Source organism: Camponotus vicinus, unplaced genomic scaffold (assembly GCF_025532165.1).
Source record: "Camponotus vicinus isolate PSW18456_S1 unplaced genomic scaffold, iyCamVici1.0 SCAF_1, whole genome shotgun sequence".
In the NCBI taxonomy this organism is placed as follows: domain Eukaryota; kingdom Metazoa; phylum Arthropoda; class Insecta; order Hymenoptera; family Formicidae; genus Camponotus; species Camponotus vicinus.
The window spans coordinates 22,553,493-22,572,809 of record NW_028141945.1 but is presented as its reverse complement, the minus strand read 5'-3'; the positions used below and the strand labels follow the sequence as shown (position 1 = coordinate 22,572,809).

The following is a 19,317-nucleotide window of genomic DNA, read 5'->3' as shown; positions in this document are numbered from 1 at the left end:
ACAATAGCGTTTATATTACACACTATATATATATATACATCGGCACAGGTGCATCACGCATTGAAGTAAACGAAGTGCAATCGGTACTATCGTCATGAGACGCGAGTACATTTTTATCCGACATTTAATTTGGTTCTTTTTCCTTCTATATTTTGAACATCTTTACGTAAACGGTAAGTTTTTCTCAAATTAGAAAAAATTTTATGTGCTTATAGTATATGCTTTAAATCTGGAAAATTGCCTTAAAACTTGTAGCAGAAGATTTGATAGACGAATATTCGAAAGGATGCGCTCATTTACGTTGCGAGAACGGCAGTCGATGCATCAGACGGAGATTTTGGTGCAAAAATCCACCTTGTCCCGGAATGTTGTATTGTTCCAAATCCAGAAGAGGTAAATGCCAAGAGAATCCTCTCTTATCCGAGATGTATATTTTCTTATCTCATTTTTATTTTAATATTTCTCGGTTATCTTTCTATAACTCGATTGACTTTTCTTTTACTTAATCAATTTATAATATTCTAAATTAATTGTATAGTTATAATTATATAACTTGTGTAAATATACATATTTGTGATAATACACTGAGCAACAAAATTAGCGCAACAAAAATTTTTATCAAAATTTCACTCAATTTTAATTAATCATAACTCCGCGAAAAATGGTCGTATCAGAAAAATTATTTTTTTATTTTAAAGTTTGAAGTCTCTACTTTAAAGAGAATTTGTCATATTTTGATTTCCTCCTTTCCTCCCTCCCGCCATCTCCTTAAAAGTGAGGTCATGTTTTATTTTAAAAAGTTTGCATATTTTGACGCGCTCCACGGGGTGCAATGAATTTTTCTCGCAAACGTTATAAAAATTACTTTAGAATATAAACTTTTCCGCACAAATTAAAAAAAAATTGAAGTCTGTACGATTTTTTTTTGGCGGAGTTATAAATGTTGACATGTCAAAGTTACCCATGCATTTTAGTCTGTTTATGCCTGTTACTGCCAGCATTAGCGTTACCCGATGCACACCACGAGGAGGTTGCTGGTCGGATTTTGTGCATCGTGTGTGTGTGTGTGTTTCGAGAGACCGCCAACTACTCTTCAACAACTGGAGTTAACACTACAATGCATATGGCACGAAATTCCTCAAGATGCAATAAGATCCTGCATCAATATGCACGAACGTCTTCAGGAAGTTATTCAAAGACGAGGCGGAAATACACATTATTAAATACAATAACATACACATTTCTTCCGTGCAATATGTCTCATTTCTTCCGTCCAACACACACACACACACACACGATGCACAAAATCCGACCAGCAACCTCCTCGTGGTGTGCATCGGGTAACGCTAATGCTGGCGGTAACAGGCATAAACAGACTAAAATGCATGGGTAACTTTGACATGTCAACATTCATAACTCCGCCAAAAAAAATCGTACAGACTTCAATTTTTTTTTAATTTGTGCGGAAAAGCTTATATTCTACGGTAATTTTTATAACGTTTGCGAGAAAAATTCATTGCACCCCGTGGAGCGCGTCAAAATATGCAAACTTTTTAAAATAAAACATGACCTCACTTTTAAGGAGATGGCGGGAGGGAGGAAAGGAGGAAGTCAAAATATGACAAATTCTCTTTAAAGTAGAGACTTCAAACTTTAAAATAAAAAAATAATTTTTCTGATACGACCATTTTTCGCGGAGTTATGAATATTTAAAATTGAGTGAAATTTTGATAAAAATTTTTGTTGCGTTAATTTTGTTGCTCAGTGTATATACATATTTTTATATATATATACATATATTTGTGTAAATATATACATAATTGTGTGCAATTTTATTTACTTTTAGAATCACTTAAAGGACCTTTAACGTGCGACACTGTTCGCTGCAGCAGAGGATACGTATGCATGGTTAAAGTTCGAGATTGCCACTGGGATGAAGGTGTTAAATTATATTTATATTTTTTTTTAAGATGATGTATTAATCAAAACGTGATTTTTTTCAGAATGCAAGCAACAAATAGCGCGCTGCGTATCAGAGAAGGAATATTACGAGGGTGCAGCTTCCTGCGCCGGTTTCAAGTGTCCTCCCGAAAAACGCTGCATCTTGCGAGAAATCTATTGCGTCAATCTACCCTGCAAGCTCATCAGAAGCTGCGTGAACGCAACAGGTCCATCAATAAATGAATACAACTTGATTTTCTCTCAATTAATATTTTCATGAATTTGTTTGAAATTACTTCTTTAACATATTTGATCAGGATATTCGCTCGAGAAATTTACAAAAAATTATGCAGTGTCCGGCTGCATAATAAAAACGAACTGTTGCAGACGCGGAGATTTGGTTCGATGAATGTAGAAAATTGAACTGCACCTCCAAGTACGAGTGTTTCTTACGACGACCAGGAAACAATTGCCATGATTCATGGTGTGCGCATACACCTGATTGCACACTCACTGTCGGTCTGTTTGCGGTGAAAACTCTGCGCACTCACTCATTTATGAAAATAATGACTCGATGATTCTTTCTTTTTGTAGAAGACGAGTTAATCAACAAACACTGCCACGGCTGGATCTGTCCGCGATCGCAAAAATGCGTAGTACGAATTACAGGTTTTTGCAAAGGTTTTGACTGTATCATCGAGAGATCGTGTCGTGCATTTGTGATATCGTCTGTCCAACCCGACGCGAATACGAATAACAAGGTAATTTATTTTTTAAACTTTAATGTTTGTGAGAAACATGCGCGACAGATTTATTGTTTAATTCCGAAGAGCAAAAATACGAGCGAAAAATATTTCTGTTTCGATATCAATTTAATTTAGTCCTTTCTTGAATTCTGGCAATCAATATGTTCGACGCGAAATCACCAAAAATATCTACTAAATAGATTTTGAAATAAACAAATGTAGGTCATCGAGCAACCCCCGGTCAAAAGAACCTTGATACAAATGGAAAGCGAACTGACTCGTCAAGAACTGGAAAGAAAAAGTAATTCGCAGATGAGTTTTCCAATTACAGGGGAAAAGGTGAAAATACTTTACGAATTAAAGGCCTCGAGAAAAAAATTCAAAGATTAAAGTTTAAAGATTCGTTTATCTTTTCAGCCGACTTTGACGACTTCAACCCGAACATCAAGTTTACGTCATATGACACCCACGTAAGTTGATCACGAACATTTCTTGCTAATGCCATAAATCAGTATTATGGATGTTAGCTTGATATTTATTTTACAAATTGCGACTTTATTGCATTCTTTACACAGAAAACATGACACGGAAATTTTATTGACTCATCGACAAGCCGCAACGACGAGATCAAATATAATCACGAAATCATTCAAGTCATCGACGCTACCTTATCCTCAATCTTGGTGGAATTATAATAAACTATCGACAAACAATATCACTGATGTCATAGAGGTATTCGTAAAAAATATAATAAATTCGTTAAATATAATAAAAATATAATAAACATATAATAAATCGTTTCTTTGAAAATTATGGAACATTTACATTTTTCTAGACTACTTCTAAATTCGCTGACTTGTCAAGTGCAACTTTTCCGGCCAATTTACTTGTCGAAGAAAGGACAGAGTCAACTACGTCGCGTGATATGAAGCAATTAGAGATACAAAAAGAGATCTATATAGCGAGCAAAGACGCATTGTCACTTCCTATGGTGTTGGAAGGCATTAATTTTATCAGACAAAATTATCCAATCTGGATAAAAAACGATTCGTATCGCACGGTATTGTTGGAGATAAAGGACGAAAATGGCGACGCATGGGGATACCACGCGCCACAAGAGCCATATAAGATTTTATTGCCGCCATACGAACCGGTAATTCTCATCGAGGATACGAGGGAACGAGGGCAATTTTTTCCGTTTTTCACTTATCCTTTTAACGAAGCGGCAGCTTTAATATCCTTGCCAGAAATAACATCTATAGGTATTCACGTTAGCTGAGGATGGCTATAATAAAAATTCTATTTAAAATATCTAAGTAATTTTCGATTAATTTATTTGAATATTTTATTTCAATAATAAATTGTTTTAACATTTTTTTTATAATCTTAAATTTTTTTTTATTTGACAAAAAGTGTGTTTTGAGGAAAATAGAAATACAATTTATTTAAGATACAACGATAGCTTCAAAGATAGCTTCAAAGGATAATATTTCGACAATGGACAAGATTGGTACTTATATCAACGATTCCGCAACTATTAAAGCAAAAAACTCCAAGACGAATTATTTCGATGATTTGTCCGGTTATTATACGAATTTCCCCGCAATGGAAAAAAGAAACATTACTTCTCCAAATGTTTACAGAACATCGGACAATTACTATGACGTGAGTACGCTCCAAGGGATTAAACACATTGTATTTTCCGTAAGGCTAGAGAATTGTTATGATAATGATTTACTCCATTATACTCGAGCCATACAGGACTATGTGACCAATGATAATCTTGCGACGTTCAATTCGTCTGTTACAACGGGACAAAGCGATTACAGTTCTCGAGACGAGAAACTTTATGGCCTTGCAAACTATCCTTACGACATAATATCCGTTGACGACATCGACAAATTAGAACGCGAATATGAAGGATCTCCGCTGAATAAGATTTTGAACATTTCATTGAACGAAGAGGGGAATCAGGTATGTTTCGCATATAGTAAATGGCAATTCAACATTTTTATGCCTGACTTGCAAAATATGCAAACCGGTTCCGAATTTCTGTTTCAGTCGGATATTCAGTTCGCGTTTCCTTTCGATAAGGCAGACAAGAAAACGAATGTATGATAATATTATACTCGAGGCATCTCCTTATGCTTGTAATAATAATGACAAAAGAAGGAGAGAGGATCATGATGAATGTAATGAATATTTAAAGTCACGATAGCTACGACAATAGTATCGAAATAACGGAATCGTGATGGGAAACGACTTCATTTGAACGCAATTGAATGCTCTTTATTGCCTCTTTATCGTTGTATTTTCTTTTCCTCTTTCATGATGAAGATTATTTCTGTAGATGCCAGGATTTACACAATTATCAACCCGGGGATGCGATACAATGATAGCAAAAAACTACGGTATTTCACGAGTTTTAAATGGATGATAGTCTTAATAACTACACTGTTCAGGAAGGAGTCAATTTATACGTGAATAAATTTATACATGAAGGAATAAATTCACACATGAGATGTTTTTTCTAATCATTTTTTATGTTCTAATCGTATTATAAGCGAAATAATTGAATTCAGACTTATATCTTTCATTCAATATTTCTTTAATAAATTAAGCGCCTCCTTTTTTATTATTAATATTTCTTCAATAAATTCAACGCCTTTTTTCGGCAGCGATTTTATTATTAATATTAGAAATATTTTTTATACTTAAATTGTTATATATAATCATTTATATAAATTTTATTGCGATAATCTTTGTGTTAATATTCAACCATTTTATTTTACTATAAATTCCCTCTCTCACGTGGCTATTCTTTTAATAACAATTGTTGCACGATATTTACTCCCTATATTGTATCAATCTAACAGATATATTTCTCTCGTCTAGAATAATGTCGGTCATTAGAATGATAATACACCCTCATAATTCCGTCGCCATTAAATCATCTTTAAGAGTATTTAATCATTTAATTACTACCTCTTGTTTTCACCACGAAATCTCCTCGTGACGGAACTAGTCGCACCATCACGTAAGTTCCCGAATCTGCTTCTACAAGTGCGAAGCAGAAGAGAGACGGCAGGAAAGTGGTGGAAGAGTTGTCGAATATTACCACGGCGATGGGGAATGGTACCAGGCTAGTCGGCCGTTGATCGCGGTACCGCGAGCTACCAGTTCTCTATCTCTCGTCTTTTTCGCGTTCTGTGTTCTGCGGGTTCTCCAGTCAAGCAATTATCTTTCGAAGGACGGGGTGACCATCCTTGAAAGGTAAGTTTTATTTTTTTCGTCTCGTGTCGTCGTAGCCACCTCAAAAAACCAGTACAGTTTTGGCCGATTTCAGTGCTGTAGAATAAGATTCCTTTATATTTCGCGGTAATGAAAGCGAAAACGATTGATACGATTATTTTTATTTTTTAATTCTATCACATTCAAGAAAAGAGGATAAAAAATTCGTCAATTTTAATTGTTTATAATAAAGAATTAAATTCTTTCAAGTAAATATGAATTAATTTTTGACGATATTATTATTTTCATTATATAATTATTTAATTATTTTAATTATATAATTTTCACATACTACACAAAAATGTGAGAAATACAAAAATTTTTAACAATGAATCAGTCGATGAGCGTCTGTCAATCGAAGAAAACAACGTAGTATTCATAATTGTTTTATTGTTGAAATGTATATATATATATATATATATATATATATATATATATTATATAGACTTAGTATTGATAAATTAATGACATTTATACTGATGATAAAATAAATGGATGTCTAAGTTCCTTCCCGTATTTAATATGTATTAATCGCTCGATAAGTTTCTGTTATTACAAAATCAATGGGTTACGATGTATTTTAATTAATTATAGAGTCCTTTCGAATAAATGGGTCTACGATGTAACCGTCGGTTTGTGTGAATTAATTTTCTATACCTTGGCATTAAGCGATCGATCCACCTTTCCCTTGAAACGTTACAACCATCGTATTATATATGATATCTCTTCTTCTCGTTGAATATATAATTTGTCCCTCAAGTTTATTGGCAAGATGTAATATAATGCTATTCTTGACACATCATCGCATTTTTTTAAATTACATCGAGAAATTATAATTCAAAATGCATTATATATAGCAATAATATTGACATTAAGTACTTTATCGATGTCCTTTTAAAAATAATAAACTTAACATCTCTTTCCTTTATTTTTCCTCTTATCGATATAAGAAAAATGTAAGTTTTATAATAATTTTCATATATATGATTAGTAATGAAATATTATAAAAAGAAGTTTTAATTGTGCGTATGTCGTAACATGTGGGAACTATAAATAACCCAACGAAACGAATAAAGTTTTATACAAAAAACGTCCCACTAGGTACAATCGTTTATGTGCTTTAAATATCTTACAATATTCTCACGGTGATATTCATTAAAAAGCAATCAAGTAGATATTCATGTATATAAAAGAAAGTAGTCTCTTGTCTCTCTTATATTGAATAACAGTGAAATTTGTCGGTTTATCTTTCAAAACATAATCTCATAATTATATAAAAATTAGCTCAAAAAGAGAGTTAAACATCAATTAAGATCATCGTAATCATATATTGCGTGTCATACTCAAGAACTTCATAATATCGAGGATATCCGTCAAAATGCGACATATACGTAGATATGTGATATACATACGTAAGATATGTGTATAAATAAAGATAACGAAATAGAAGAAACTGACGTGGAAAAATATATTGAGAAACATGTAACGTGGCGTGTAATATCTACATTTTCGCGTTCGAAAATCGAGAAGCGTGCCGACGAATCGAGCAATTTTGCGGGGAATGATATTTTGCGGTGATATTGCGGTGATATGCTTGTTAACGATGCCGGCATAATAAGTTTTTTCAAGTTATATAAATTCCGATTAACACCCTTATGTACTATATAACATTTCCGTGCAAACAACTATTACAGCGATCGAGTTGTAAACTGTTACAAGGCTTACGTGATTCATGTAATTTACATGGCACGACATAACGTTGCGTGTAACAATCATCAACTGACAATAATTAAAAATAAAATGTCACTTAATGCAAGATCTCATTAGATCAACATTATCTCATGTATTTACAGAGAATTCCAGCGTACATATCATAAATGAAATATTACCACTGCACATATTGATTTTAAAGATGAAAATTTTTGAAATCTTTGAAAAGATAAGCTGATGAAAGCCCTCAAAATTTGATGATAAATTCTAGAGAGAGAAAGAAAAAGATAGAATCTATTTAGTTATTACATTTACATTTGAATATGGCGATAATTCGCGTAAAATGGGAAACGAGATGTATTTTAAAATTGCAACGAATAAGCAATTTGTCGGCGGTCAACGTATTTATGATGATGAAGTTACGCAAAAATATTTCCATTACTCCAGATAATTGAAAATCGCTTTCTATACTGCGATTTTCCATTTCGAGAAAGAGATATTCAGCGAACTAGGACACCGCGCGAATTAATCAAGGGGCGTATTAAAGTCTCGCGTCGCGCGTGTAATAAATAAAAGTCTGATCTTGTATCTTGTTGGAAAACTTGTATTATAAAATTATACTGTGATTCTTTGGAAAAACTTTATACAAATATATGTATAGGAAATCTGTATGTGACACTCTCTCCCACTGATGTCGATTTTTTTTCAATATCTTGATTACTCTTAGTGTAAATAGCGTAAGATCAGCTTCCTCTTTCCGGACTTTGATCGTCAAACTTTATTTACTACACTCAGCTACTGTGGTTGATACATTACGATACTTTAGTATAATCGCAGAAGCGCAAATATTCGCCAGCGGCTATACGCTTCTCACGAATGTATACGCTCCTTCAGTCTCAACACCGTTACGTTCACTGACCGAGAACCGGCATGTCTCGCCATCGATTACGAAAGTCATGCTATTTTACACCTTCTTTTTCTGTGTTACTTTACCTCTTCATCGTCTTATGTCATATAAAGATACATCACTTTGGATCTAGTTCCAGATAGAGATCGCGTCTCATTAAGGAATTGATTAAATTGTCGCAAACCCAAAAAAGAAAGAAGTCAGAATTATTAATCTTGATGAAAAAAACATATTTTTTCTGACAGAACCAATCAATTATCTCTCGTTAATTTTTTCCTTGAAGGAAATATGTATTTAAAGGCCATTAAAAGAGCAAAAGTGTATTTTTTAAATGTAATAAGTATGTCTTATCTGCTGCATAACAAATTGCATAAGCTTGCATATCTTCCAAATGTCGTAATGTCATCGATCACCGTTAAAGAGGCAATACTTAGAATATTAGCTTGATATCTAAATCTTTTTTTCAATGAAAGGAAAAAATTGCAACTTTAAATATCCATTTTCTTCGCTCAAAATTAGAGCATCCGCGTGCATCCGTACATCGTCACGCTTCATTCTCGCAGATATTCGGCGCGTTATGCCTCACACGATTATGCATTCGACTGTGAGAAATGTCGGAAGAGGAAACGGTGTAAAAACGGTGTAAAAAAGTTTCACCGGTACGAGCACGTACCGTACACAGCGTGCATTCACAAGGGACACTGTGATTGCGTTATAGAAAGCACGTGCATCGTAAGGACGCGCCTCTCATCGCGAGGAATCGCTCACGTTCGTTTTGAATCGCGCCGACAGAGCTGAATGAATTTACAACTGGACATACTCTATTACGGGGCCATTACACGTTCGTTACGACGAGAACGGCCGGTATGCGCACTCTCACTCTCCTTCAAGTTTTTCTCTTCCATTTCGGAGCGAAGCTTGCTTCATAGTCGGCCGGATCGAAGATAAACGGTCGGATGCACCGGTGCATGACCAGTCGAGAAACATTGTTTACATACTTTACATGTTTTCAACTTTTCGCTGAATGGAAAAATATTATCCTCGCCGCATATTCAAGTTAATAGTTACGTATTCGAGCTATTTAAAACATTGAAATTTATAATAGAAGATTGCGTCGATAATTATTAGAGCTGAATAATTATCGCTTGCTCGAATAAAAATCATTATTTTAATTCTATCATTAATTCTCTAATATATTTTACGTAAATATAATAATACACGCGTGAATGCCAAAGAATCATTAGCCAATTTAAGATTTAACGTAGCTAAAAGCATCCGCAAGTAAAGCGCTTATCGGAAAAAATTCTAAAAGGTTTATAAATATTTCTCTCCTTATCAATCTATTAGTGCATAAAAATATTTTTATTCGAAAAAGTTGCATCGATTGAGTCGTTAAAGTGACTTCCGTTATTTTAAAGCGAAAGACGCAGCGAGATTAATCTCTCTAATGGCAAAATCGTCACTTGTACAAGAAAATAATGAATGGTCTCTGTTCCAGATGAGTTGCAACTGTCCATTGACTCCGTCCGTGGGACCCACATTGGCCTCGACATGCGGCGGAACATCCTTTATGCTCTTTATGGGATTGCTCGAAGTCTTTTTACGCAGCCAGTGCGATCTCGAAGACCCGTGTAACAGACCTACAACGAGAGACACTGCCAATACGAGGTAAATAATATAACTAATAAAAAGACCATCTCGTGGCCGAGATGATTGTTGAATTCGGATAAATAGGTCACGGGTAAATGAGAAAGAGAATCGATCGACCCCGCCTTAAAGCAATTTCTTTCGGCGATTGCGCGAGAACCCACGTGTAGAGATACATATCTTCTACATAAGAAAGATACATATATGTACATTTTACATAATATAATATATATGGCAATGATGCGCTTTTCTAGTAAAGTAACTTTGAGAAAATGACTCGCCTTTATATCTTAATCCAAATTTATCTCTCGACCGTCGTCCGTTGAAAAAGCCCGTTGAATCAACTCGCTAAATTACGTGTATATCCGCTGTTGTCAATTTACTCGCTGCTATCACAGTTATCTACGATAACCCGGATAACATGACGGATTTAGAAACTTGTAAGGTAGTGTTTCCTTATTTCGTATTGTCTAATTACTTCACCGAGGTCGAGGAGATACGAAGGTGAATCGGCAAAGTTTCCTTATCTCGCACAAATGTAAGGCTACGGTGCATTGTATACATTGAAGATAATAACATGTCGTCCTTTACGTGCGATTCTCCCGAGATCTCTTGACACTTATCGACGGGAGAGATTTCTTCCGCGATGCGAGCGAAGGAAGCATCCGCGGGAAGCTCTTGTTCCACGACGAATCCTATACGGGACACACGCATGATCGTTCGTTCACGTAATAACCGTAGGAACTCGGAGCCTGATGCTCCTCTCCTTTTTCTCCTCCTTCGAAAATGAACATCCATGTGCCTCTCTATCCTGTGAAATCGTTGTATGTACGCACGTAATACCGCGGGCTATTGTTCCAATGCATCTCTTGTTGCGTCACATCTGGTCGTCGCATCGACGCGTACCGCATGCACCGACACGCGAAAGGAGCAACTCTTAGACGGGAAGCTTCGAAAATGTTGCACTCTCTCTAATGAGAGAAAACATAAAAAAGATAAGATACAAGACATGCGCGAGAGAAATCAAATTTCATCAACCTACGTTTTTAATCGAATGTGCAAAGTTTCTCTTCCCCTTTTCGTCAATATTTTTTTAGCCTTTGATGTGTGGATACCTCGCAGTTTTTACATTTAAATGGTAGAAACTGAAAGCCTCTTTCGAGTCACATTTCGCGATTTAATGTATTTTGCATTTATTATCGTTTCGCGCACAAGAAACATATTAAACTGAACGAAAAAAAAGAGTGAAATACAAGGCCTATGCGTATGAAAACTCGTTTTAGCGAAGATGGAAACAGGTTTGATTTACAGGTTTTCAATTAAGCGCTCGTGATCCTCGATCTATCTTTATATACGGTTGCCGCCAGCGATTAGACAGACCTGAATCACTTGGCATTTTGATAAATATACACGTACATATGAGAAACACTGTTTATTCGTATGCAACTCTTAAGCATCCCGTCATCCTTAAGAATTAAAATTAAAACTAGTAGCGATATATAAAAGACAAACTGATGTAACATTTTAATTGCATCACATTTCACACGAAAAAGTTTAACATATCAAGGTATATATAAAATATTTGTCTAATAAAGTAAAGTAAGATAGGGCATAAAATATACATCTTTTATTAAAGATGTGGAAAATGAAGATGTTGATGTAAATAAAAAGCTTAAATAAAAGAAAAGCAAAGAGAAAAGTTAATACTCGGTATCTTTTAATACTCACTACTTGACTAAATAACAATCAAATCTCTAGCAAGCGCGTTCTTTAATTCACAGTAATCCAACATACGAAGCATAACGATAATATACACTATGGTCGAGTACACATACTTAACATTTATTACGAATTATCTCATCAACGTCAAACGTTGTTGCAATTATTGCTAAACCGATAATTAAACATGAATTTCTCGCGTTTCTCTCGACTGAATTATTCGTTGGCGATACGAAGGGATTAATTTTTCTTTCGATTCCACAAATCCAATTTTCCACACAAAAGAATTATCTTTCCTTTCAGCCACGATTTCTTTGAAGACGCGAGACAGACGACTATCTCGTCTTTTTAAAAATTCTTAATCTCCAACCTGAGAAAATTATCCTTTAATCAAATTTGAAATTAAAATAAACCTGAAAACTAAGATCTTGTTAATCATTTGCATTCTTTAATTAGCGGGAAAACTTTCATCTTTCATCGCTTATAATTTAGAAGATGCATGCGATTATGGGGGAAAATCGAGATTCCGAATTACTCGAAACTGTGCATCAGCTGGTGGCAGAAAAGAGTAATAAATCGTCGGGACGCTTCACAGAATTCTATACATCGTTCTATCGAGTTCCGCTCGTAAAAGTATGTCATTGTCCCGCGCACACGTATACGCGGATATGGGTACGTCGTGGCATTCAGAGCTGAGAGAACATATACGATCGCGTCTCGCGAGCAAACCTCCTGAGAAACCCGCCTTTCGCCCGAGATGCCGGCAGAGGCTAAAAGCTAAAAGGAAAAGGGTGCACTATCTCCCAATGCATGAAGCCTCGATGGGATGCAGAATCAATCGAATTTGCCAACGTCGATGATGTAACAATGCTCATTAGCCCGGTAAAGTAAAGAAAAAAGTATATTTACCAGCTTAATTTATAAATACATATATGTATGGCTCATTAAATAATTAATTACATTAATCTAATTATTAACTTTGTTGCATACTTAATGAAAAAGAAATTTATTACGCCAGAGAAAATAATTTAATTTAATGCTAATCTAACTTAAGCGTCAGAGTTGCGTGATTCGTTAATCTCGATGACAAATTTTCTCCGTTTGCACATGTTTTAAAGGGATGTGACAGATGCGTGTATACGAGGGAAGCAAAGGGGTGCATTTAAATGTTTGTTGCGCCACACGATGGTAATGCTCGCTGCTCCTCTAACCCGGTTTCTAATTCGTAAATGGTAAAAGGATCGCTTAATAACACGACTCCGCTAATTAACATGTCTTTCGTAAACTTGCATGCGCAAAATCGCGTCGGAACTGAGTAATCTTCCGCGACACGACAATCTTGCTTTCGAAACGTCAGGCGAGGCGGAGAGGGACCGACATTTCGTTAAATCTGCAAAACCTGCGTATATTCTTCGAAACTTGTCGACGAATATTTAATTCTATCTCGAGCAACGAATACGCGATGGAAAATCGGATAAAATCTAGTCTATTACACTAAATATATTTCTGTTTGCGAAATGAATTTTATTTGCAACATTCGGGCCAATTCGTATTAATGCTCGTTTCTTTTCTTCAAGGTACGACTTTGTAGTGATCGGTGGCGGTAGCGCGGGTGCGACTGTCGCGGCCAGATTGTCGGAGGAATCAAGATTCTCGGTGTTGCTGCTGGAAGCTGGATTGGATGAGCCAACTGGTACTCAGATACCCTCGTTTTTCTTCAATTTCATCGGCAGCGATATCGACTGGCAGTACTCTACCGAGAGCGAGGATGCAGCTTGCTTAAACAAAGAGAGCAGAAAATGTTATTGGCCTAGAGGGAAAGTACGTAGAATTCAATTTAATTTAAAATCATTCAAGAGTACAATCTTTTTATAGAAATAAAAAAATGTTAAATAGATGTTATAGAGAAAAAATATTATTCAAAATTTGTATTATCTAGCAAATTAAACTTTTTTAATCTTCATCATTCGATATATTATTTCGTTACTCATATTAAACATAAGACGTGAAATCACTTAGGTTCTCGGTGGTACCAGCGTTATGAACGGGATGACGTACATGAGAGGATCACGAAAGGATTACGATGATTGGGCCCGGCTGGGTAATGTTGGATGGTCTTATCGCGATGTCCTTCCGTTCTTTATAAGAAGCGAGGATAATCAGCAAGTGAACAGCATGGATTACGGTTTTCACGGTGTCGGTGGACCACTCACGGTCATGCAGTTCCCCTATCACCCACCGTTAAGTTTCGCCCTCCTGGAAGCTGGAAAAGAATTAGGTTGGACACAATCGCAAAAAACTTGTCGAGAAATTTCTGTCGAAATTTATCAAGGATACAATTGCATAGTAAAACTATTTTCACATATTTTTTCTTGAAACAATAAAAAATTTGTCAAGCGTCTCTTTAAATAGATAACTGAATAGATATTTTAATGGAAATTAAATATATAATGAAATATATAATATAAAATAAATAATTAATAAATTCTTATCTACCTGGCAGGATATGACACGGTCGATCTGAATGGACGGACGCACACAGGATTCGCCATTGCGCAAACCACGTCGAGAAATGGCTCGCGACTGTCCACGTCGCGGGCTTTCCTGCGTCCTGCCCGAAATCGTCCGAATCTCCACATAATGCTAAACTCGACGGTGACGAGGATTCTCTTCGATGAGAACAATAGGGCGGTTGGCGTCGAGTTCGTCCACGACGGGAAGGTCCAACGCGTCTCGGTGGCGAAGGAGGTGGTCGTGAGCGGAGGTAATTAATTCTCTGATTAATCAACAAACGAACAGCTCCATGTCGGTGAGACGTTTCTGTGTATTCAAGCGAAGGAAGTCTCTCTGGGACGTTCCTTGCTCGACTTATCCCAATTCTAACACGAAGGAAGCCAGGGAGGATAGAATACGTTTCTCTCCGCGTTGAAGGTTGTAGAGATATAGAAATCTATGTTTGGAAACAGCACACGTGTCAGTCTTAATTGCTCGTCCTTTCGCAAATTGTGTCTCGAGGAATCGTAATCGCACCTTCGGTTTCTCTCAAACAATACAAATTGCGCGTCGATGACGTTCTCGGAGAAACTGGAATAATGTTGAAGCAATAATCTTGAAGAGATAAGAGATACATACAATGCAATATATATCGTCAAATCTTATCTTTAAGAAATTAATAGATAATTAATTAAATTGTAGGAAATTAATTTTTCAAACTCTGATTCGATCAATTAATTTCATAAGCTTTCGATTATAAATATGGATGCGCTTACGTTATTTTTCTATGAAGTTGGATTATTACCTAGCGATGTAAAAAAATAATTAGATAATTTAACCTGGATTATTGTCAACTTTATAAAACTTGATAAAAAAATGTTGAAACTAATCAATACCTGCCGTGTGTTTAGGCTCCGTTAACTCGCCGCAAATCCTCTTAAACAGCGGCATAGGACCTCGAGAGGAGCTGAAGGCGGTGGGTGTACCGGTTATTCGCGATCTTCCTGGCGTCGGCAAGAATCTTCACAATCACGTCGCCTACACGTTGACCTTCACCATTAATGATACCGACACTACTCCTCTTAATTGGGCGACCGCCATGGAATATCTACTGTTCAGAGATGGTCTGATGTCCGGTACAGGTAAGACTGCTCTAAATATTTATTTCGATCGCGATAGAGAAATATGAAAGAGAGTAGAAATGATGTAACCCGCATAAATATATGTCAAGTATTTCGCCTTGTGTAATCCTAACGGAACGCTAAATAGACACGACAAAGTCGCTAATCGCGATCAGCGATTCCTCATTTACAAAGCAACGACTGTGATTCTAGACTTCGCGATTTCATTGATCCGGGCAATCGTGTCCAAGTAATCCAAAACCCGCCTCTTCTGCTTCCTGCTTACCGTGTCGAAGATGTTGCGCATCTCGGAGCATGGTAATTCACGGGCTTCGTGCACAAGCAGTGAAAGTATATTGCACAATGGTCACGTTCGCGTTCGTCAGTCCGCGATTACGTGACTTGTCCCGGTCGACAGGTCTATTTACCGTCGTCCGAATTGCGCGGATCGATTTAAAACCGGTCCATCGCCTCCCCTCGCGCGACGATCGTGACTCTGCTCTTACGATCCATCAACGCGAATTATCCGACGATTTCTCATGCCATTATTTTGCATACCTTCTATAATATGTATGATTGATTGCATTTGAATTTTATCTCTCAGACATTGTTTTATTCAACGATAGGAGAAGTGGTGTAAAAATATCAGCAACATTAACAGGTATTTTATCGAGCATAATCACAAACATTAGCAATAATATCTGGTATTTATGATTGTATCAATGTCCTATAAATTTTAAATTAATAGCTCATCCGTCAAAGTGACCATCAATTGCGGTCACTTCTACATTTACGATTCTTGTAGCTAAATTGCGTATTGTGTGTGTTAATAAGTAATAACAGCGAAAGAAGTTGTGTAGGCCATAGAGTACAAACACTTGCCTTTATGTTGATCGATAAACAATAAGGAAAAAAGAAGGTACGAGCGAGAAAGTTTCTTCAAAACTGGCCTTCTTTTGCGCGTTGGTTTAATTAATGAACTCAATTAGGCAACGTCAATTGCGGGGAGCACCAACTTTGCGCTCCACTCGCGAAACCTCCTTTGATCGTTAATAATCAAAGACAGGCATCGTTGGAAGTGAATTGCTAGCGTGCATAGTTTCGCCGGTCGGGAATTTGACCAAATAAATTGTTCGGGAAATATTCATACGAATATTTCGCCGTATCCGAGTATAATAACGTATCCCTTTCACGAGACTCGATTCGGTCACAGCCCGGAGCTGTTTTTAAGGTATTCGGCACGATCGATAGCCCCGAGCTGAGTTGGTTCTTAACGAGCCCCCTCTCGGGAGAGAGAGAGGGAGGAGAGGGCTGAACTCCTTCGTGTTAAAATCGTGTCTCTCGCCCTTCTCGTTGACTCGCACGAAACGCCGGGGGAAACGTTGCATATAATAGCGTAGCTCTCTCGCTGAATGCAGCCCGCAGCTACGCGATTCGAACGATTAAATTATGTAAAAGGTAACGGATTCGGATTAATGTTAAGCGTTGCAGAAACAACGTTTGATCTCATCTCGATCGATTTGACATTTCTCAAACTGACGCCCGAAAGCATGATTAATTACGAATTGGGATTCGCATTAATATGTAACTATATGTCTACTCGTCGATTTATCAAATCTACTAGAATCATAATTCATTCGTTTCTACAAAATTGCAAATCGATCCGTTGACAGTTGCAAATTCAATGATTTGTTAATTGTAATAAATGATTGCAAAATTATCATACTTCCTCTTTTAATACGGTGATAATGTTATTGATTTTAATAACAAGTAGTAAAAGCAAAGCATTTATTATGATACGTTGCGTTGATTTAGGAATATCCGAAGTGACGGCGATGATAAACACCAAGTACGCAGACCCGAGGGAGGATCATCCCGACGTTCAGCTAATCTTTGGCGGTTACCTGGCCGATTGCGCGGAGACCGGTATGGTGGGCGAGAAGAAGGGGTCGAACCGCAGCATCTACATCATCCCGACGATTCTGCATCCGAAGAGCCGCGGTTATCTGCGCTTGCGAAACAACGATCCTCTCTCGAAGCCGCTGATCTATCCCAAATATCTGACTCATCCCGACGACGCGGCCGCACTTGTAGAAGCTATCAAGTTTAGCATCAGGTTATCGGAGACCCAAGCACTCAAGAGGTGTTGACTTTCATTTTCTTATACAGGATTTTATATAAACATAAATGCAAACACTTTTCAGCAGAAACGTTATTTGTTTTCTCTCTATGAAATAAGAAATTTCAAGTAAAAGAGAATAAACTTTCTCTTGCCATATATTTCTTATTTATTCGAATAATATATTGCATCTTTATTTATATTTTTCAAAGCAGATATATGTCTTGTCTAAAAAATTTCCCTCATTTTACTAGTAATAATTTATTTTCATCATTCATAAAAAAGTGCAGGTTAACAATTTTAATTTTTTTATATATATAGCGAATGAAATAAAAATCTTTTTCAGATACGGTTTCGACCTGGATCGAACTCCCGTGAAGAATTGCGAGCATCTCAAGTTTGGTTGCGACGATTATTGGGAATGTGCGATTCGTCATGACACTGCACCCGAAAATCATCAAGCGGGATCCTGCAAAATGGGACCGCCGGATGATCCTCTCGCCGTGGTCGATAATCAGTTGCGTGTCAGAGGAGTGCGGGGGGTGAGGGTGGCAGACACAAGTATCATGCCGAAGGTGACGTCCGGTAATACAAACGCGCCGGCGATCATGATCGGTATGTAACTTTTTGTATTTTTTCCTTTTTTTCTTTTCCTTTTTTTTCTTTTCCTTTGCGCATCCAGAAATAAATATATGTTACAGGTGAAAGAGCGGCAGACTTTATCAAGAAAACTTGGACCGATTGATTTGAGCCGATTTAATTGAGCGATTTTTACCACTTTGCAAACTATCGTGTTTCAAACAACACAGATAATTTAAAAAGATTGTAGAAAAGTTTGAAAAATAACTTTTCAGATATGTTTTTTATTCGTGCTTTACTCTTTTTTGGGTTTTTGCATTTTTCGAATCTCCCATTATAGATAAAAGACAAATATACGCTTCATTTTTCACATCTAAACATAGATTCATATTTTTCAGACAATCTTGTGAAATTTCAACGATTGATTAATTAGTTTTAATTAAGATATATTTTTCAGACAATCTTGTGAAATTTCAACAATTGATTAATTACTTTTAATTAGGATCTTGGAGTATTACTTAATAGAATACATTTTTGTATGTAAGTTATATGTTAAACAATCTTTGTCAGAACAATTTTTTAGTATAAAATTATTTTACCGATGAGAAAAATAGTATTACAGCTTCTCCTAGTTACAGAATTTGTAAGATCTTATTCTATTTTTGATAACAATTTTAATCTACGCTCATTTGGTATACGTTTAAGTTTATTTTGTGGTAAGTTTTTCACCGGAGATTATGTGTATATCTTCGTACCAAATAGATTTATCAATCGCGATAACTTTTAATAAGCTGATTATCTCGATCGCAAATTTCCTCTGCATTTCCACCGACAATAAATATAGAATAAGCGACTTTAATTGTAAATAGTACATTACCGCAGTGTATTCTTTTACGAATCACTTCGTAAAATAATGTACAAATAAAGAATATTTTATCGCGACATTATTTTTTTATCTCATGTCTTTCGAGGTGTTTGTCAGTTTAAGATACGCGTCCTTATCGAATAAAAATTACCAACTTGGAATTTTCAACGTCGCTTTTA

At 36.2% G+C, this 19,317-nt stretch overlaps 2 protein-coding genes across 3 annotated transcripts; both read left to right on the top strand.

Annotated features, from left to right (window-relative positions):
- Window positions 1–80: 80 nt before the first annotated feature.
- On the top strand, window positions 81–5,216 carry LOC145971989 (uncharacterized). Of its 2 annotated transcripts, XM_083100144.1 has the most exons (13): window positions 81–173; window positions 256–393; window positions 1,847–1,939; window positions 2,004–2,168; window positions 2,329–2,460; window positions 2,536–2,702; window positions 2,910–3,026; window positions 3,105–3,157; window positions 3,263–3,419; window positions 3,523–3,949; window positions 4,138–4,352; window positions 4,449–4,661; window positions 4,749–5,216. In XM_083100144.1, the coding sequence occupies exons 1-13, from the start codon at window positions 95–97 to the stop codon at window positions 4,803–4,805; spliced, it is 2,013 nt and encodes a 670-aa protein (XP_082956270.1). In that variant the 5' UTR covers window positions 81–94; the 3' UTR covers window positions 4,806–5,216. The 2 variants fall into 2 exon arrangements, with proteins under 2 accessions (XP_082956270.1, XP_082956277.1); XM_083100151.1 differs by lacking the exon at window positions 2,329–2,460.
- Window positions 5,217–5,828: 612 nt separating this feature from the next.
- Window positions 5,829–19,215, top strand: LOC145959605 (glucose dehydrogenase [FAD, quinone]). The gene is made up of 9 exons (XM_083078606.1): window positions 5,829–5,960; window positions 10,094–10,263; window positions 13,539–13,782; window positions 13,981–14,239; window positions 14,465–14,725; window positions 15,366–15,596; window positions 17,391–17,718; window positions 18,041–18,309; window positions 18,396–19,215. Exons 2-9 carry the CDS (start codon window positions 10,094–10,096, stop codon window positions 18,437–18,439), a joined length of 1,806 nt encoding a protein of 601 aa, XP_082934732.1. The 5' UTR covers window positions 5,829–5,960; the 3' UTR covers window positions 18,440–19,215.
- The last annotated feature ends 102 nt before the right edge of the window (window positions 19,216–19,317 follow it).

Coding starts and splice junctions, on each gene's coding strand:
- LOC145959605 (XM_083078606.1), top strand. CDS start 10,094: ATGAGTTGCAACTGTCCATTGACTCCGTCCGTGGGACCCACATTGGCC. Junction 10,264..13,538: donor AGAGACACTGCCAATACGAG/GTAAATAATATA, acceptor CTTTTCTTCAAG/GTACGACTTTGTAGTGATCG. Junction 13,783..13,980: donor GTTATTGGCCTAGAGGGAAA/GTACGTAGAATT, acceptor GAAATCACTTAG/GTTCTCGGTGGTACCAGCGT.
- LOC145971989 (XM_083100144.1), top strand. CDS start 95: ATGAGACGCGAGTACATTTTTATCCGACATTTAATTTGGTTCTTTTTC. Junction 394..1,846: donor TTGTTCCAAATCCAGAAGAG/GTAAATGCCAAG, acceptor ATTTACTTTTAG/AATCACTTAAAGGACCTTTA. Junction 1,940..2,003: donor AGATTGCCACTGGGATGAAG/GTGTTAAATTAT, acceptor GATTTTTTTCAG/AATGCAAGCAACAAATAGCG.